The sequence below is a fragment of the Sitophilus oryzae genome, unplaced genomic scaffold (assembly GCF_002938485.1).
Source record: "Sitophilus oryzae breed Bouriz unplaced genomic scaffold, Soryzae_2.0 scaffold_1497_pilon_pilon, whole genome shotgun sequence".
Classification (NCBI taxonomy): Eukaryota; Metazoa; Arthropoda; class Insecta; order Coleoptera; family Curculionidae; genus Sitophilus; species Sitophilus oryzae.
Genome location: NW_022146166.1, coordinates 939,402 through 961,920, shown reverse-complemented (window position 1 = coordinate 961,920; position 22,519 = coordinate 939,402). Strand labels below are relative to the sequence as shown.

The 22,519-nt window shown below is 32.6% G+C and overlaps 1 protein-coding gene across 1 annotated transcript in view; it reads right to left on the bottom strand.

Moving 5' to 3' along the window:
- LOC115877689 overlaps window positions 1–21,476 on the bottom strand; it is a 148,873-nt gene extending 127,397 nt beyond the window's left edge. Inside the window, exon 1 of the mRNA XM_030893956.1 lies at window positions 21,403–21,476. Coding sequence (XP_030749816.1) covers window positions 21,403–21,476 — 74 coding nt within the window. The remainder of the gene's footprint in view (window positions 1–21,402) is intronic.
- Window positions 21,477–22,519: the final 1,043 nt, after the last annotated feature.

Genomic DNA, 22,519 nt, shown 5'->3' with positions numbered 1-22,519 from the left:
GATTTTCACATAAAAACCTTCCTGATTTATGTCTGCTATCAGAGATACTTATTTCTCGGTTATTTAACGATAAATCTTGCGGGAAACCGCTAAACATTTGTTATAAATATAATAATTATGTATTGTTTAATGCTTGCAAGTGCTCGCTATTACCGTACACGCATACAAAATATGACTTTGGTGTCAACGAAGAACACAGTACTTATGATTAATTCTGTAATGTTAATGACCGCTAGTCTAAGGTGCATTACCGATAAAAGGTAAAGGAATAGCTGCAAAATTTTCTGGAATTGTTAAAAAATAAATATAAAAATGACCTATTTTCTAAAAGTTAAATTCGCCGACAAACTCTGATAAATGGTTCAATAAAGTGTGTTGGTAAAATAACACAACACTGGAAATAGTAGAATATATACAGGGCGGTCCAAACTCAATTCCGGAAACTTCGGCAACACATCTTGCAGATAAAAATAATTTAAAAAAATAAAAAAAGTCCTTATAAAATACGCCTTACAAAAATGCTTAATTTCGGAGATACAGGGTGTAAACGTTTCGTTTTTATTTCGATTTTTCCACATAATTTCTGAAGTAACGTCAAACGTCAATATTTGGGTGAAAATTTGTGTCTGGGAGTTTTTTGACATGAGAAATTTGATTTTGATGTCAATATGACTCCTACTTGTAGAAGGCGCCACCTACATGTGTTTTAACTCTTTTGAAGAGTAATAACTTTTCGTCCCTACCTGAATAAAATTATGGAGTGAAAAAAAATACATTTCCATGACTCCCTACGTAAAAAATGTCTCTTGGTAAAAATTGCTATGATCAACCGTTCTCAAGATATTTAGACTGAAAATAGTCCATACATGTCATTATATTGACAAAAAATAAACACGTTGAGTAGATAGTTACTTCTTGGTCGAAATAATAAATTTAGGAAATTTTTAATAAATGATGATAAAACAGTTTTTGTTGAACTTTTGGCACAAAAACATTTCAAATTTATGATTTCAGTCTAACAACAATTTAGTCTACATATATTTAATTTATGTCAATGATGATAGGTATTGATAATATTGATTCCTCGATAATATCGATCTCGAGAACCATTACTCGTAGCGATTTTTACCAGGAGACATTTTTTACGTAAAAAACTTCGTAAATGTATATTTTGTTACTAGGTAGTTTTATACAGGTACGGACGAAAAGTTATTACTCTTCAAACCAGTTAAAAAATATGTAGGTGGCGCCCTCTACAAGTAGGAGTCATATTGACATCAAAATCAAATTTCTCATATCAAAAAACTCCCAGGCACCAATTTTCATCCAAATATTGACGTTACTTCATAAATTATTTGGAAAAAATCGAAATAAAAATGAAACTTCTACACCCTGTACCTCCGAAACTAAGCATTTTAGGACATACACTTATACGAACTTTTTTACTTATTTTTATCTGCAGAATATGCTGCCGATGTTTCCGGAATACAATTCGGACCACCCTGTATATTTCAGACAACTAATACAGCGCGGGATCTTTACTACTACAAATCAACAGAAGAATAATTAAGTTAGCATGGTGTACTTATTTAAGAAAAAGAAACTCAATCATATTCAAATCTAGAATGCCACTATATCACTAAGAAAACATTCGACCGACTACCAGTCATGGACACTTAAAACGGACATGATAAGGAAACTCCAGGTCGCACAACGCTCAATGGAACGAAATATGCTGAGAATACCCAAGGGGAGACATACATCTGTTATAAACCGTTGATTTATATATTTTTTTATTATTTAATAAATACAATAATTTTTTTTTCAGAAATTAGCCCGCTACCACCACAAAAGTATAGATATTATTAACATTATTCAATATTATGTCATGGAATAATAGAATGATACGCCATAAAGCTGAAAAAAAGTTAAATATACATAACTTCAGATTTTAATGACTAGTGCTTAATCAAAATTCCCTATTACAGTAAATGTAATGAATTTGAAATTCAATTAATAGACCAATTACTGCAAAAAAAACGAAAGAATCTCTATCAATCTCTGTTTTTATTTAGACTGAACAGTAAATAAACCCATTCAATTAGCCTTAAACAATGCCGGCTCTATTACTGTTCCCCTCCGTTGACCATTTTCACAAACGACCATTTGTCAGCATACGTACTTACACATAGTTGCGATTAATATTCTAACGCTTAATTAATCCTAAGTGTATGTAACGGTTAATCGAGCGGGAGATTTAAAAATTGCCGTAGCCTCTGGTTTGCTACTGGTTTTCCACCACAGTACAAGACAAAAATGGCATTATTAATTATAAACGCTCGGTCGAGCACTATGCGTATGACAATACTGTTAAAATAGTTTTATAGGTCAATTGCCTAACAATCAACAAAGCTCTCAAATTAATTAGTCTTTTATAATAAAATATAGCAAAATAAGACACTAGTCCACCACAATACACCGACACGCGTTTCGCTAACCATGTTAGTATCATCAGCAGATGATTAAAACTACTCTTTGATTTTAACCACGCTTGGTTAGTAACTGAGAGCTGAGAGCCTGCATAAACGCTCAATTTGTAAATATTACTTTGGTTTTAATCATCTGCTGATGATGCTAACATGCTATCAAAACGTGCGTCCTGTGCAAAAGTAAAGTGTTTTGGTATATTCTGGTAAACTTATTCTGGTCTTATTTTGCTGTTGTAACACCAAAGGTTCCAACCAAAGACATCTAGATAATAGATGTATTTGGTGCCAACCCCCAAACTGTAATAAAAGAGAGTGTTTATATTTTATTTTAAACATTATTTTCATGAATTTTTTAGCAAACTGTATATAAATATATCAACTTTAATTCATAATCTTAGTTTCTTATAAATTCTAGTATTTGGCTTATTAAACAGAATTAATAAAAGGTTTGTTTTTTACACTAATTTTAAAACATCCTGTGCAATAATTTCGTGAGCAAATTTTCCTAGAACACTATTTTTCGGTCAGAACAATGTCTCCTGAGCATTTTATTTTTTAGCTCATGTTAACACAGATCTTGGTGAGTTTATAAGAGGTAAATGAACTTGTCACCAAAAATTTGCAATTTTTTCAATTATCATTACTTTTTGATGTTATTTGTAAATAGGTATGACGAGATGGCATTAGGAACTATTGTAAACTATATACTACTATGAACTTGCGAGCATGTTCGACAGATTTGTACCTTATAAAACTCGTTTGTGACATGATGTAAAAAGGGTTAAAGGTCTCGAAATGGCACCAATTTCCTTAAATGAATTTCGCTTGGTCCTTGAAGAAGAATGGGAAAACAACGCAATATGATACTTGAAGCCTCATTGATAGTATGAACCACAGTAACCGGCAGCTGTTATTGCGCCCAGGGTGGCAATATAAGTATTAGGTTATTTTTATATAAAAATGTTCTGTTTCTATACTTAGTTGAGCCAAAAAAAAACAAGATGCTCAGAAGACATGGTTCGGATCGAAAAATAATGTTTTAGGAAAATTTGCTGACGAAATTATTGCGATAACATTGCATTTGTATAATAAATTAGGGTAAAAAACAACCCTATTGTTAACCTTGTATAATAAGCCAAATACTAAGGTTTATAAAAAACTGAATTTACGAATTAAAAGTTGCTATATTTATACAGGTTGTCAAAAAAATAGTGTATCTAACCTGCGGTGAGTGATTCTACAGATAAAAATAAATCAAAAAGTTCCTATGACCATATGCCCTAAAATGCTTCCCAAAGAAGTTACAACCCTCTAAAGGATAAATGAAAATAATACATTTTGTTTATTTTTATGAACATTGGTAAACCTTTTTCCTGAAATTTGGTACTCTTACACACATTTTAATGCCAAAATATTTTAAAATGCCGTAACAATCCAGATAGGGTATTTTCCACTAGAGTAGATAGTACTATTGGCGGTACTTGCGTCTTTTATTATTATAGATACAGTAATTTCAAGAAATGACATAAAAAGCTGAAACTTTTTTACATAAAAAAGGTGCTCTTCGTTTAGTTCGAAACGGTGGGCGATTTTCAAAATATTTGCGTTTAAAGGTTACGATGCATCGACTTTAGTATTTGTCGAGGTATTTGTTACGGAATTTTACACTAACGCCATTCCCATTGGTATTAAAATGTGTGTAAAAGAGTACCAAATTTCAAGAAAAAGATGTTTACCAACATTCTTAAAAATAAACAAAATACATTGTTTTCATTTACCCTTTCGAAGGCTGTAACTTCTTCAGGAAGCATTTTAACGCACATATTCATAGGAATTTTTTGTGTTATTTTTATTACCCACCGAAATTACACAATTTTTTGACACCCTGTATACAGTTTGCTAAAGAATTCATAAAAATAGTAACGTAAAGATAATAAAGAACATTTCAGATTTTTACTGTAAATGATAAGAATACAACAGAAACAGAAAATGATAAATAAAAAATGAATAAATTCAGCACCAATACATACTTAAGTCTAGCTTTCATACGTGCCATAAACATTTAATTACAAAAAACAATGCGTCCATTGACCATTTTCATCGTCCGACATTTGTCGAACACTGTGTTTAATCGCCATTCATATTCTAGCGCTTAATTAATTTCAAGCGTAGGCTTAACTGTTTATCTGGCTACGAAAACGGAAACGCGCATTGATTAGTAGAAACTGCACGGCCCAATCGTTATTCAAGTCACGATTATTTTAATCTCGGTTTCGTATCAATAGTTATAAGTAAACGTCTAAAATTAATATGTTCTTAAAGCTTAAGCACTTATTCAGGAGCCAATTCTAAGAACAAATATTTTTGCTTACATAGAATCGCAGAGCAGGTGCGAGTATTAGAATTTCAAATATTTTTATTTTCCTTCCTTTTTTGACTGGAGTTTTTTTTGTATCTGTCAATGTTTTGATTATAGAAATTTTTTTAATAAATTCTGATAATTTTTTATAATTGATGATTTTTCATAAAGCGGAGTTGTTCGAATTGTACATACAGTGATGAACGGCTCATATATGTGGGCACACAAATTATGTGTGTTTTTTTCACTAGAATTTACTTATGAAGTTCATAAAAACCATATGAACATACGAGAATTTTAGTATCAAATCAAAATTTGATATACATTGATGGCTTGGAAATGAAGATTGTTGTCATTTTATATGCAAACTTATATGGACTGTCATCGATCGTCACTTCATTTTTTTTTCGATCATCAGGTATAATTTTGCATTAAAGTGCTAGTTTTTTAAATGAAATGCTCTAGATTTTTTTCATTGTCAAAAATACATTTAAACTAAGCTTTTCAATTTTCGGGATCGTGATCCCGTTTTGAAATCCCGAGATTAGAACCTATAATCCCGGGATGTCGATATTGACTATGAGAATGAGAAATTTATTCTAAAGAAATACTTAATAAAAATGCAGATACATATATCAAAAAGAAAATGAGATAAGAGCTTTATTAAAATAGGCAAAACAGTGTAATATTCATATTTATTGATTAAAATAAAAATCAATTCTTGTTGGAAAATAAAATATAGCAAACACGGAAATGTGACTTTTAGATATTGACGTTCTGCTTAGTATAAATAAAATATGAACTTTGAAAGAAGTGTATAAAGTCGAATCATGCATTCTAGATTGGGCATTTACTTTTTTCGAGATTTTTAGGATCTCGGGATTTAATATCGGGATTTCGGAAATATAATACATACTGTGTGGTTTTTGAAATATGACCATTTTAAGAAATTTCTGATATTAAATTACAAGATAGCAAGTTGTTTTCTTTAATTGTCAATACTTTATTATTATAAAGTATTGACAATTAAAGTTGTTATTGACAATTAAAGTGTTTTTTCAAAAGTCATTATACTGAAATACACGGTTATTCATGGTATATACAAAGTGAAGTCAAAATTAGAGGTTGCATATGCGTATTACTATACCATTTCAAGTGGAACACCTTGTATTTTATGAAATAAACTTATAGCCTATGCGGACTTCATTTTCACCTGAGACAGTTTGATAATAATATATAAAAAAACGGCGTCAAAGACTGCTGGGGAATGTCAATAAGTGATAATTTTGGCGAGGTAATTTTGGCTCTAAACCTCATTTATTGACATAAAATTTGCCAGAACTTAACACTAATTATAGAAAAATTAAAAAAGGATAGAACGTTTCCAGACACAGAAATATATTTCCAAAAAAAATATTTTTTCTCGAATTTTAAACCAAAAGTAATTTTTACTCAATATAAAAATACATTACAACCTTCTTAAGGCCAGCTGGCAGTAAGCGCCATTAAAAAAAATAAAGAAATGTACGTGCCAAGAAAATCACGTCTAGGGAGTGATCTCGCCAAAGTTGTGATAGAGCCGTTAGCCGTCTTTGACGCCATTTTTTTCGATCGTATGGTATAAATAAATTCACGTGGAGAATAATTAAATTTTGAATAGTATTTGTAATACATGTTCTAATACGCATTATTATTAAAAAAAAATATAAAATACACGTTAATTTAACTTCTTCAATTTTCAAATAGGAAACCTGATATGGAGCTTTTACAGAACACTAGGTCACCCTGTACATATTATATTTCAAGAATACAGGTGTTACTACAATACATTAAACGATTCAGAGCGAAACTAAAGAGTTGTTCCAACTGGAGAATATTGTCCTTCGCTAACGATGTAACAACTATCTATGACGACAAGAAAGTCATAAATTTTACTAAATCACGCAATAATTCTCAGCATTAACTTCTAAGTTGTCACCTACCTGTATCAACGGGCGGTATTTATGCGTGTCACAGCGGTAGATTATAATTTCGATAATGCGTTGATAAATAGCAGGGTATCCTAACGCAGATATACGCAGATACGATCTTTTTCTGCGTGCGTACATTGTCAAACTGTGAATTGGCAACGTAGCACGCACGAAGATGCATTTACAGGATGGTCATATAAGAAATAAAATATTATACATGGTTATTTTTTATCCATGGCAACTGTTAAAATTGCCTTATATCTATCAAAAACAGTAGATAAAATAGTACTTTAACCGCAAGGGTAAATTAAATGATACTTTAACAGCGAGGATAGTTTAAAAACTTTATTTCTTCTCGCATGTTTTTTAATTGCTGCCATTTTTGAAAATTTTTGTATTCCTTTTCATAAGTTATTCGGGATTTAAATGGAAGTAGTTTGAATATGGCGTTTATCGCCTCAGCCTGAATATTTGTTGGTAATTTACTTATTTCATTTTGAGCCATTTGTGGTTCTAATTCATTCAGCAATCGACACTGACACCAAAGAGAATTAAAAAATATTGACTCAAAACTGACAACTAAAGTGACAGCTTTATTTGTCAAATTACATAGAAACCAATGCCAACCCAGCACAATATTTTTTCTACTCGGAATAAATTCCTTTTTAAATAAAATTTTAAAAGTTTTTCCAGAGGAATAAAAGTTTTTCCAGAGGCCAACTTAATTTTTCTGGATTCGGATCTGCATTTTTTATTTCAGGTTTTGAAAGAACTCGGTCTCCTGAGTACAATAATATGCCACACTTTATACATCTCTAAAAATTATGAATACATATATTTTAAACACCAACAATAGAGCACATAGCGCATATTTTTTTTGATTTAAAAAATAAATTATAATATAGTAAAAATATTATACACTACTAATTAACTATTACTAAAAATACTATGCATATATTACCAACTATGTACTTACTTATTTGTGTTTAAACAATTTTTTTATTTGGTTCATAAATTTATAATTTCTAAAATGTCAAAATGACTTTAATAAAAAAAGTTTAGTATCTAACACGAAAATGATAATCGAATGTAAATATCAGAATGCACAAACTAATAAAAACACAAACTACAAACACAAATCACTGAAATCACCGAACTTTCCGACAGACCAAGAATATCAGTATTAATAATTTATTTCAATAATGATTTAAAAATAACTTGACGGATAACCAACATTTTGTCAACTAGACCATGGACGGTAGTCAACATAGAGGCTTTCGTCTTCATATATAAATTAGAAACCTGTACTTTAATGTTTTTCTGTGCCATCTGGCGATGTGGAAGAGACTAAATTTGTAGTCCTATAAAATTACCATTGAGTGTCTAGGGCTTGTAACCATCTATCAAAGAATGAAATCGAAATTATATTACCTAGAAACGCCTTTTGATTTTTAGGACTTAGGAAAACAGGAAAAAATTCAACCATATTTTTGAGTTTTTTTTTTAATTTTCTCTATAACGGAAAGGAAATTTGGAACAGAATAAAAGTTGATTCTCACTATACCCCGTTTCCATTCCATATCCGTTCCGTATTTTTTATTGTATTGACGCTATACCTAAGCTTCCGTTCCGTATCAGTTCCATACTTTTTATTGTACAATTTATATCATTGCGAAAGTTTTATTTAAAAATTTGTATCTTTTGAAAAAGGCAATAGATTTAATTAAGAGGTGAAAGAATAAATAAATATCAGCAAAATTTTAACAGAGCTGGTACAAATGTAAGAACTTGACAACGCTGTTTCCGATACGCTTCACTCCGTCAGTCTCCGTCCGTCAGAAAAATGTATGGAAGGAAAGGATATGGAATGGAAGGGAAACAGAACGGATAGTGTGCATTGTCCTATTCATTTACATGATATAATGTTTTATGTAAACGGAAGAGAAACGGAAGGGAGCTGATATGGAAGGTATATTGAGAATCAACCTTAAACGGGATTAATTATTTTAGAACAAGCAAATCTTTTTATGAATTGATTTTCTCAAAATGTCAATAATAAAAAAGTTTTTCCTCTTGTAAAGACAATCCGGAGACATACTGCATATAAGATATGCAGTTTTTTAATTTATGGCCACGCATAACTTGCATACAAAATAACATTGTCGGTATAACACTAAATGTGGCGAAATAAAATTACTTGGCAACGACGCGTTTCAAAGCGAGCGCAGTTGTGTGGTTAGGGAAACGATAAGAAGTCGTTTGTTGAGTTATGTGGCGTGAAATGTACGAGGACTGGGCGGTTTCTGGACTTGTAAGGTGGAAAATGAAATCGGTTAGGGGAAACCACGAAAATGCCAAGACTCGTTTCATAACTTGGAACGCCAAGAACTTTGTTCTTAATAGAATATTCAGTAGCAGACGTCTCGAGAATTTATATAAAACTATATAGGGAAAAGTCGCCTATACCGTACCCACTTCCATAACGTAGTTTATCAATATATGGTTTATAATTGCATTGGCGAGAGACCTTGTGGTATATTTAGTAAGCTCATAATACCAGTAGTATCCAGTAATAGCTAAAATCTTTTAGAAACAGAACGAGTGTTTGTAGGCAAAATACATATAAAAAGGGCAACGGCCCAGCTATACGTCGAAACACCGGTTCCCATTAGAACATCGAAGTTAAGCGACGTAAGGCGATACTAGTGGATGGACGGGTGACCGGTTCGAAACTCTGTATCGCGCTGTTGTCCAAAATAAGGCAAAAGTGTAAAATCTATTGCCACACACTGCTCATTCATGCCGGTTCGAGGCCTGATGAGATCGGATATCTCGTGAGTAAGAGTCGATTTAGACACTTGCCAAGTCGGTAGGCCATTGACCATGATATGGCCGAGGGCCGCGGTTCGGATTCCGCCTAAACAAAGTAGACCCCGTCCAGATTAGCCCTGGCAGCAAAAAGGAGACGTTAACTGAAATCTTTACTTTTACATATAAAAAAATTCTTTTTATCTGTAGTTTAATATTTTGAAGACTTATGGTAAGTGATTTTGTATGGGTTGGGAGAAGGTAACTGATGATTTCTTTTTTTTACCAGAGAATATTTCCTCACATTCCATATGGTAAAAATGTAAAATGCACTTAACTGCGACCTTAAAAATCTATTGTGTCCCCTTTTCTTGAGTTATAACTCATCACACACTCATCGTACATGAGGATTTTTCTATTGTAGGGGGGACAGGGTATTTCCCATCCTCCTCTAACAACAGATGTTCTTTCTCCGAGGAGTGGGCATCTACCTCCTACGAAGGTATACAGTTGGGGTTTGATCCTCCCTGTCCTTCACAGTTGAGGAACTTGTCTCCGGCTGAGGTACCCGTGATGTGGATGCTGGAAGATCTGTCTCCATTTTCTCCACCACTATAACTTCGTCTTTGCTTAAACCTGATACAGGTATTGTCCCGAATGTATAATAGAGGATATATATTGCTTTCTCTATTGCCTGCTTGGATTTGAGGTCAATTCGTATTATGAAGCCCTGACAATGGCCCTCCTCCATCGAGTTGATGACTTGCCAACTCGATTATCCTTACTCCCTTACCTACCCCTCCAAACAATAAGTTGCAGTAAACTGCCATCAAAATTATTTTGACAGTTCTTACATGCTAGTTTCGAATTGCTATATATCGATTGAAATTAAAATTAAAATAAAAAGCTTGCCTTATTTATTTTCTCGTCCTATCGAGATAATGCTATTCATTGTAAATTTAACAATATTTTACGTGCTGAATTTTACATTTCTACTCCATCTGCTATCGCGAGATGCAAATATCGTAAACCTGATGGTTTTCCATTAAATCGACATCCACTAACTATAACTTACTCTAGCAAATCTCGCTGAAATTGTTCAATTATTGCACCATCCAACGTAGAGTGCTATTCTAACCCCGAGCGGTACATTTGCGAATTTTATCCGATTTATAGCTACAACCTATAAACTAAGAGAACAACCGAATAAAATAACTGTTAACAATAAACGTATTTAGAAATAAATTACTATTCTGAATTGCAGAATATTTTATTTTTAGTTTAGTGATTTCAAAACTTTTCGATATTTTAATTTTTTTATATTGATAATGTACAATGGCATTGTAGAATTGAATATATGATTGAGTTTTTTCCATAAGCACTACATGCTAACTTAATTATTCTGTTGATTATTGACAGTAGAGATCCCGAGCTATGTGTTAGTTATCCCAAATATATATATTCTTCTACTATTTCCAGTGTTGTGTTATTTATTAGAATGTCTTTTCTGTCCACTTTATCTAAAGAAGAAAACATTCGACCAGTGTGAAACAACACAGTTGAATTTTAAATGAATTTATCCGTTACTTTACGGACACACTGTATATTCTAATCCTTAATAGCATTTCGAGAATATAAGTCTTCAATAATTCGCGCTGTTTTTTTCGGAATAAATACGGTTATGGGTTATGGGAACCATTTAAACTTGAAGTCCTCTCTCAAATTGTTTCTTCCTCTTTCAAGAGCTAAAAGTGTTTATACATGGGGATCTTTTTCTTGTAGGAAGGACTGGGTATTTCCCATCCTCCTCTAACAATAGCTGTTCATCCTCCGAGGAGTGGATATCTACCTCCTACGAGGGTATACACCCTTCCACGGTAGGGGTTTAGTCCTCCCTGCCTTTCTCAGTCGACGAGCTTGTCTCCGGCTGAGGTGCTCTTGAAGTGTCTCTCCTAGTTTGTAAGTATTTTTATTTAACTACGTACTCGTTGCAGAGAGAGTCCATTGTACCTCTACTAAATTTGGGACCACTCTTAATTCTAAGTTTTCAATTCCCGCCTTTCATAAACCAAGAATTTTGGATAGTAAAAGATAATTTGGCTTTTCATAAGAGTGATTTTTCGATGTGAGTCGGACATAGTTGCATAATAATATATTCAACTGGGTTTTACCTCCTCGACATATCTTTATCCATAAAGTTTTTTAGAAAGTTACAAGTTTTATCTGTTTTTACATACTGAATGGTTAACTGTTACTATCTCCTTCGGTAGTATCGTCATAAAAATACATCATCTCTAATAACATTAATGTTCTTTTATTTATTTTTTGGCTAACGATTCTGATCGCTGTTGATGATGTTTGCCACATCATCAAGAGCGTCTCTTTGCAATTGTTCCATTATTATTGCACCATCCTACGTACAATGCAAACCTAACCTCAAGCGATGAAATGGCCATTTTCCTAGCAACGACCTTTAGAATATAGACTAAGGCAAAAGGCGACTAAAAATAGCTTTTAACAATAACATAAAGCGTAATTAGAAATAAAATAGGAACGGCAATAAATTTAAGGCGACTATTCCGAATCGCATAAATCGAGAGGCGGCTTTAATACCGTAACGATAAATTATTTAAATTGACATTTAAATTCGAAAATATGGCAAATATATAGAACTATGTTGGGTAGGCAGTTATAAGAACCTGAGAATTTTCCCATTCCTCGTCGGAGATATTCCCGAGATAATTAAAATTTATTGGAAAGATAATGGCGAATAATAATATTAACCATTAGAAGTTAGAACAAAGGATAACAGTTTTAATAATGTTTGTTGTAATGTAGGTAGTACCGTAATACAATTAATTCTTGAAGATTGTATTGAAAGATAAATTAATATTAGAGGAGTATACATTCACATGTGAAGGTAATATTTTAAGATGTATGATAAATATTTATATATAGTTATAACAGTCTTGGAGACAAATATCCAGAAACTCAAAGCATACAAATAAGGCGACACATTTGCATACTCTGAAACATATGCATACTCTGTAATATAACTCTGTAACTAGGATACATCAATGGTTCATAATAATACGAGATTGGAATGGTCTGAATATATACACTATTGCAGATCTGAATATTTATTATATATGTAGATATGACACTTCAAGATAAGTCCTAATATCAGGTATTTGGTGGCCAGACACATGTTTCATGGATGTTCGGGAAAACCACCATTTGATCTGATCAACGAAGAGGGACATAGTATCCCATTGGACCATTGTTCACCCCCCTGGAAAAGCAAATCATCTAAGTGAAGAGCCAACTTAAGATTTGTTTCCACAAGCATCCAAACCGGTAAAAAAATTGTCAAATGTAGTTGAACACATTAAGTCAGAGATGTGTCATAACCAAAAACATAGATAGATCTATAAATTAAGGGTCAGGGGAAAAGACAGGTAAGTCAATTTTTTTCCTGTATTTAAAAATGTTCAGTACATTCGGTTCAGAATGAGTGCGTAAGCATCTTTAGAAGAAACCGAACTGGGAAAAAAGCTCATACATACATACAAAGTCAGAAGATATATAGCGTGAAAGTTATATTATAAGGGAAAAAAAGCAGGAAAGTCAAGCAGTATTATTTTTGTAACATTTTGAATATTAAGTCATCCCCTGTCTCTTGTTTTGTCGTAAACCTGTTCTATATTAGACGCTTCTAATATAGATTACTTACTAGAAAAGAAGATAGTAATGTGATCTGACCAAAGATGTGCCCGTAAGTGGCCACAGTAGACTGGACATCGCATATACATAATGTTTGAAGAACACCATGTGTTACATTGTGTCCTTCAAACCAGTTATTTGAATGTAAACCTTACTTACGAATCTTTCTTAAAATTACCTCCAATTCCTTTTCTAGGGAGGCAAATTTTGCATTCAAGACAAGACACTGCGAGTAGTTAGACTCATCTTTCAACTCATGGTGTTGATGTCGCCAGAAGACTATTTGCTCTCATGGTCGGTCTGGATAACAATTATTCAGGTACTGCTTTCTTTAGGTGGCTTGTCTTTAGAATGAACAACAACTTTTAATTTTTTTTTCTTTCTGACTAATTTCTCACCATCTGCCCTTGATTAGCGAAATAATTCCGGTCCATGAGAGAGTTATTCTCCAAACTAAAATTATTAAAATGATTCTACACCTCTGCGAATATAGATGCCCAGTATACATCTCAATAATTTTTGAAGATAATTGAACGATCATTGGAAATTATTGTTCAATATAATAATAATATCTCCCGTATATAGCGTTTAACGCCTTGGTACGTAAAAGCAAGGTACAGCTTGCCATGCTAGAGCCGTTCGGTATACAAGGAAGGTAATGTGGCTAGCACTACGCTTCAGCCGCCTATTATTACCTCAGGATTAAGAATCCCAAGTACTCATTTAAGACTGAGTCGACCTAGGTACCCAAACTATTTTGATTTTATTAAAAATAGTCGGCTGATGAAAGCCGGGTGTAGGATTCGAACCCACAACCTTGAGATTGGTAGACGAGACGAGTAGACTGTACCTATACTCCACGGGGCACCACATTGTTCAATATCTTTCTAAATTTGAATATACTAGTTTCCACAATTTTCCGTTGGATTTCAATTCTACAATGTCTAATATGATTCATTTACAGTGGACACTAATTAATACAAATAAGCGTAAACGTGCGTGACGTGAGCTGTCAATTGCGAAAGATGGTGTAGTTCCAAATGCAATTTATGTAGAAGTTAATTTTCTGCATATTTTCTTTCCGCGAATTTTTCCAATATTGTAATAGTTGTTTTGCCATACAGGGCGGGGATGAATCCAACATATCGAACTTCAATAAAATCGGTCTAACCGTTCTTGAGTTATAAATGGTGTAACTAACCTACGGAACTTCGTTATATTTATTTAGATTATTTTTCATAAAACAGAAATAAAAACTACAAATACTTTTCAATAAAAAAATAAATATTATAATCTCTCTCTGAATATTTATATACCATGATTTAATAACCTATAGAGATTTTCTATAATATATCGTACAAGATCCCCAGTACATCTCTCTCTAATAAATCTAGATTACCTTTAATAACATTCACAACAGGATAATTGCAGAAACGTCGCGATAATACAAGTTTACGTTTACATAAACGGCCACTAGATGTCCGACACGGTTGACACCTACCACGGCCGAACGAATAACTTAATGCAACTTTAGCGATTTCCAATTAGTGGTCGGCCGATGTAAACGCCACCTTACCGTCTTCCCATCCTCGTTCGTCATTTGCATATTCATTAAAATCGAAGAGAGAAGGAGCGAAAGGCAAAAAGTTAATGTCAGGCGTGAGTCATTATTCAAACGCATGTTTCAATTAACATGACAAAAAGCGGCGCCTCGAGGGTTGAAGTAGGCGCGGAGGGGAGGAGAGTGTGATGCATGTACGTTGGTGAAAATTGATTGAAAACGACCGGGGAACAGGCTATAAAATATTACGTGAGTTGATTTTGTAAACCACAAATTAAGAGTTAATGTTAGTTTGTCTTGATAACATCAAAGGGTCTGTGTAAAAGTTATAAAAATACTGGTATATACGTTAAGCGTAAAAATTTAACTTTTTCAAGCTAGAAAGTAGGTTTAGGGCTTGAAATTATATAATATATTGCAGCAATTTGAAAAGTAGCACACTGAGATTGTCTATTAGACTAAGAAACCATATGGGAAGATCTAAAATTCGTGATGAGCAAGACTTGTACAAAAGAGCAAGACCAAGACTAGCGTTAGATCTACAAGACCAAGGCTAAGACCGACCAGTACAAGATTAACGCAAGATTGTTGCGGTCTTGCATTTTTTCTACTTATAAACACTGGTTGCGATTTTTATCACTAGTCAGTACCCCGTATAACAGTTATCAGATATTGTCATGTGAATTAAAACACTTTAGATTAAATATTTCCGCTATCAATTTTTAAGGGGATTACTTGAAAAATAGAAAACAAAGAGTGTTTTTTTCAAATGTTATACAGGGTGAGTCTTAAATTAAATAAGTGCAAATATTTTAGGGCTGGTAGATCTCGATAAAAGAAAGATATTTCCTCTTTGTCGAATTTCAAAAAGTCCAAAATATAATAATTTACTATATACCTATGTTGCCATATTATCTAGAAGTTATATTTTTTAACTTAAAACTAAACAATTTAAAAAAAAAATAGAAATTTGAGGGAAAAAAAATCGCGAAAAAAACTCATAGACGTGTTTCTGGGGCCGACTACCCCTAAAAATATTTCCACTTATTTAAGACTTACCCAATATTTTCTGATAATAAGTAACAGTAAAAAATGGTGTTCCTCAAGGGAGTGTATTGGGTCCACTCCTTTTCAGCATTTATACCTACTGCCGATTTTTGTAATCAACTTACATCGTGCACATCACATCAATATGCCGATGATATGCACCTTTATTATTTATTTAATGTAAATCATCGTAAAACAGCTATAAATTTGGACAGTGTCTATAAAATAAAACACTAAATCACCACAATACACCAAAACACTTACTTTTACACTGGACGCGCGTTTGGTTTGTTTGTTGCTGCTGATGATGCTAACATGGTTAGCGAAACGCGCGTCCAGAGTAAAAGTAAAAGTGTTTTGGTGTATTGTGGTGATTTAGTGTTTTATTTTGCTGTGTAACACCAAAGGTTCCAACCATCAACTGTAATAGTGTCTATAATATTTCTATATATAGCGAGATATATACTATTAGCTATTTGCACATTTAGTATTTGATTTACATAGAGTGGTATGAATAAAAATGAAGCATATGCTAATACTAAAAGTATTAGTATCGTCTACGTAGTAAATGCTTCAAAACTAAGAAGGAACTACATTTTGAAGTAGATACTATAAAGTAAATTTTCGCGACGCTACTACACTGAGTAGTACTGTTGTGGAACTGACTTAAGTACTACACCTTGGAGCACCGACTTCTTTACAGTAAAAACTTCGATTTCAAGAAGAAATTGTAGTATTTACTTGGCTTTAGGGAAGTTGGGTTAATAGCAGCTTCATTTAGCAGACTACGGTTTTAGTTTTGTTTAAAAAAAAAATTATTTTCGGTTTTTGTAGATTTAATAGGGAAAACCAAAGACTCTTCCTAAATCTATGGGGAAAACGTATCTTACCTGGCTAAAGCCCCGTTAAGCCCGGTTCTCAAAACAGCGACTGTCGTCAGCGACACGTCAAAAGAACCAATGAGATTTGTACCTACAAAATTCAAACAGCTGTCAATTTTAAATTTAGTACAGCTCCCATTGGTCGTTTGAAGTGTCAATCAGTGTAGCTGGCGACACGACGCGACGTCGTTGTGAGATAGGGGCTTAATACATTTCTGACAGAAGTAAACGAAACCAAATGATCAAGACAGTACGTACATTGACAATGCAGTATCCGGAAGGGGGAATTTTACATTTTAAAAGAGTTATTTTTGGATTCCTTATCACAAATATTATAAACATTAGCTTAAATTTTACGTGCATAGTTGTTTAAACTTTTCTACGAATATTACCGATTTGAAAAATAAACAAAGCAAATAGACAGAGAAGATGCTACAAAAATGTTGAAGAATATACTATAGACTAAACGTTACTGTAATCAGTGTAGTAAATACTCCAACGTCAAGCAAGTTCTACCTGAACCGACCAAATGCTTCATGATGAAGAAAATATTTCTAAGTAGATCCTTAAATTTGTAGTATTAGCATGTACTTCATTTTTATTCATTCCACTCATAACCTACTCTACTGGAATTTCTTTAACATTGTTATTATTGGACCCATTCAAGATTAACCAATAAAAATCATATTTCTAACAAAACGTAGGTCCTGTCTATTGATCAAACAGAAATTACCTCTTCACTGGGTTGAACGAACCTGAGTATGTTCTATTACATTGTCAATAAGAGTTTTTATCTCGTAGTCTATAAATATTTATGAAAATATATTAAGCTTTACATTTTTATAGTTTGACAAAACTGTTAATTTAATATACGAACCGCCAATACGTGCACGAGCATGAGTAATTTACGATCGATAATAAATTAATTTCGCTTAACACGAACCCTTGTGACACTTCAATAAAGAACAAACATTCTGCAGTTTTGAAGCACAATAGTCTAGGTCATAAAACAGTAGTTCAGACAAACAGCGGTACGCGGTATAGCCTGTCAGGTTGCAGGATGAATAAACTGCAAGCCATTAATCGTTATTGTCACAACAAATACGTTCCTGTCGATATACGAACTGATAGGTGAGCCAACGACAGCGTTCCATTAAGTAAACTTAAAACGTATTGTTATATTTTTCTCTCGTTTCCTCTAGTTAATTTCATCTCGTTGTCAGACGCAAAAAAAACAAACAAAAAAACTATTTAAAATGTCTAAATCTTCTATTCAAAAACACTTTAGATTTTAACATATACGTATATCATAAACCGGTACTGTTTCTTCCAAGGAATGAACCACCCACAAATATACAGGATGTTTCAAAAAATGTACCATCTCTCGTGGGGAGATTCCTCACGTAAAAATAAGATGAACATAGGTCCGATTCTGCTTTGTTTTGTAACTACAGGGTGTTAAAATTTTAATATTTTTTCGATTTATTATAAATTTCTTCCAAGTACTTTTAGCGTTTCGATTTGAATGAAATTTTGAAGATAAAAGTTGCTATTAGTGTTACATATTTTATTAATCCTAAAATAATGTCGATCAACTCATCAGGGACGTTCATATGGGTTATCACTGGAATATTTTTCAAAACAAAAAAAAACATGTACGCCTCTGACTTTTTTTGTTTTGATATCAGAATTGAGTAGTCCCTTTAATGTCAATTAAATGTTATCTCTTGATATTTTGTCGAATTCGGCCTCCTTGATGAGATAAACGCAATTTTATTAATCATAATTATTATGATTAAAATGAAAATTAAATTAATAAATTATATATTGTACCTCATTTATTATTAAATATTATTACTATTAGTCCAACCTACAGCAATTTCAAATAAAAAAAATAATGTTATTTAAGATAATTACAAAAAACCTAATTTTGAAATGTTTTGACATCCTGTAACTCTAAAACTATGGATTTCCATACCCATGTTTATAGGAACCTTTTTTCATATTTTTTTTGAGAAGGAATCAATGAGTACTTAATAAAACTGTCGCAAGTTAATGATATTAAATTTTTTAAAGGTTGCTATTAGACTTGGATCAAGGCAAATTAATAAAATTGCGTTAATCTCATCAAGGAAGCCGAAATCGACAAAATATCAAGAGACAACTTTTAATCGGCATTAAACTGCTTACACTATTTCGATAACAAAAGAAAAAAGTCAGTGGCGTACATGCTTTTTTTAGAAAAATATTCCAGTGATAACCCATATGCACGTCCCTGATGAATATGTCAACACTTTTTTAGCTTTAAAATATGTTGCAACTTTTCAAAATAACCCTCAAAATTTAATTGGAAACGTTAAAAATTCTTGGAATAAAATTATAATAAATCGAAAAAATATTAAGGCTTTAACACCCTGTAGCTACGAAACAAAACAGAATCGGACCTATGTTGATATGAAAAATAAGTCTTATTTTTATGTGGAGAATCTCCGCACGAGAGATGACACATGCTTTTTGAAACACCCTGTATAGACATTTATAAAGTTTCTCCTTAAAGTATGAAAAAAATATAACGCGATAAAACCCAGATTTTAATTTTTCTGATCAAGTTAACGATATGAAAAAACTCCATCACATTTAAAAATTTACATTTAAATTTATATTTCAAGTATTTTATTGCTCTTAAGTTCCAATTAAAGAGACCAAACTGTTAATGATTCAACTGTTAAGAAAAACTATCTTCCGAAGAAGTTAATTTAGAAAATTAGTCGTTTTTTCGTAAACTCCGTTCAGTATCCAATGAAAATGCTAATTTATCACTATAATAATTAAGGAGATGGCTTAGCTATTTTCCTAATTAAATAATGTTGTTAAACGAGTTTGTGTTCTAGATTAGCCCATCTAATGGTAGTTAGTGTCGGATCCAGGCCGACAGCGAAACTCTCTGGAAGTTTATTTGGGTTAATTTGATAATTAATGGGTCGGTCGATACGCTAAGTAGGAAACGAGGAAAGTGAGCAACATCGATAATTTACTTAATAACTATGCAGGTAAACATAGTTAAGACAAAAACTACTTGTAACATACATTCTGCAGTAGCATTATTCTTCATACAGGTAAAAATGGTGTTATTTTTCTTATTCTTATAAGGTATTCCTAAGTTATATAAGTCATAGGTACTTGCTGCGCGACAAAATTTGATCGTATTTTCAACCTTCAAAAGAGAGCAATTCGATACTTATTGGGACTAAACAGTAGAACTCACTGCCAGAATTTCTTTAAAAATTTCAAAATACTGACTCTTCCTTCCTTATTCATTTTTGAATCCGTTTGCTTAATCCGCAAGCACATATTCTCTATTTCGGAAAGGCCTTCTCACAACTATCCACTTAGGAATGCGGACCACGATATTTATCTGCCAACCCCGAGCTCAGAACTAGTTAAGAGCTCAATACTGTACAATGCCAAGAAAATGTACAATCATTTGCCTTCGAATATCAAGTCACTTTCATTCTTTCCCGCATTTCGCAAAGCTCTGAAATTATACTTACTGGGAGAGAGCCCTATATGCAGTAAACGACTTTTTTGTTGATGTTTAATCATGAACAATTTTGAATTTTAAATTTTGATCATCTCACACACTGGTTAAAGGTCTAGTATTTAATATTTAATATTTTATAACTCTTGATTTTATGATATAATATAACATTATTTTATCCATTTACAGTTATCCTTTTGTAAAATTTTCTAAATACGCCTGTGTTCTGCAATGTCCATATATGTTTTATTTGTAATTTTATGACGTAAATTTTTTTGAATTGATTTGTATTGTATGACATTTTTTTTATTATTTGTATATTTCTTTTTGTGCTTTTTTGTTTTGCTTTGTCGATGAAGCTGTTTTGGCTTTTTGAACAATAAAGCGTTGTTTTTTTTCATACATAGTGGCAGATACAGACTTAGAAAGTGGAAGAGCTTAAAGATGGTTGGCTGTTGGCACTAGTATTGGAGCTGGTCAATTGACTGTGGTCAATTGACCGGTCAAATGTCTTAAATAAAATCTTACATATGTAGAATGTTATCTATCAGTATTTAATAATAAAATGGTGTTTTATAATTATTATGCGTTTGTGATGTCCAATTTACCTATAACCGTTTTTAAGGAATACGATACTTAGCGATTCGGAGAATCTCAATAAAAATATTGGAAAAAATAACAACTGCATCAGTAATAAGAAGAATTGATATGGCCTGTACCGACACGCACAATGCAGCATATTTACTCGATCCTAGATAATATAAAGTAGAGAATCTAGCTCCAGAAGAACTCTAACGTGCGACTACGTTGATCGTACAACTTGGTATCAATGAATCTGAAATTGTTGAATACGCACCTTAAAACATCGTCACATATTACACCATCAACTTGGTGGGACAGTTTGTCAACTTGTTTGTTTGGACACACGTGTCAACTTAGGGAATTGTTCATAATAAGGAAACAGGTTGACCACTACAAGATCTCGTAAATTTGTTTATGTTAAATCTAATTTAAATATATACTGACCTCAATGTAAGTTCATCTTCTGAAGCTGACATGTCTTCGTCTTCAGACATCGACTCGTCTTCAGACATCGACATCTATGACATCGACTATGAAGATGAAGATGAGAACTTCACTGTCTACTTATGTCAATTAATTGTTTGTTTTGAATTAGAATAAAATTATTTTTAAAATTACTTTTAAATGTTCTCTGTTTATTTTAAGTTAAAATAGAAATATGTTTTTGTTAATTTTCTAATTTTAATTTTTTTATTTTAAAAGGAAATATTCTTTATTTCTATATTATTTCAATGGATACGTGAAATAAAATATTAATTTGTTTTTATTTGTTTCGTTGTACTTTTAAAATCATTTTGGTCAATTGACTGGCCAATTGACGAAAAAAAAATTGACAGGTCAAATACACGACCCTAGTTGGCACACATCACAACTACATCTAGGTGATATGTATATTAAATTTTTCACAACACTACAATCCCAACTCTCTGGCCAATGCCGATATGGCTACAGTTAGATACAATTGTAAGGATAGAGTTAAATTATTTTTTTTTACTACAACCTATTGGACATCTTTCCCAGTATCCTTCAGGCAGAAATCTACGCTATCGAAAGATGCGTACAATTTATCTTAGATAGGAACTATCGGAATCAAGAAATAGCCATCTTTTCCGACAGTCAAGCAGCATTAAAAGCTATCAACGAATTGATGGTTAAATTCGAAGTTGGTTAAAAAATATCGAGAGAAGCTGAACAAATATGGCAAAGATTTGGGTCCTTCTACTCTGGGTACCAGCCCACCAAGGGATACAAGACAGTGAAAAAGGAAACGATCTAGCTAGAAAAGGAGCAAACATTCTACTAACTGGACAAGAACCATTCTGCCTTCCTAAGTCAAAAAAAATCCTTAGTTGAAACCAACTTATAGCGGAACTAAAGAACCGAGAAAACCCAATCCGTAACCTAGAATGGAAATCCTCCAACGGTCTAAGACACTCAAAAAATTTCTCAGAACTTACAACCAAAAAAAAATCAAAGACTTTCCTTCTTTCTACAAAGAAGAAAACATTTGACCAATGTGTACTACCAGTCATGACCTCCTATGCATGCGAAACCTGGACGC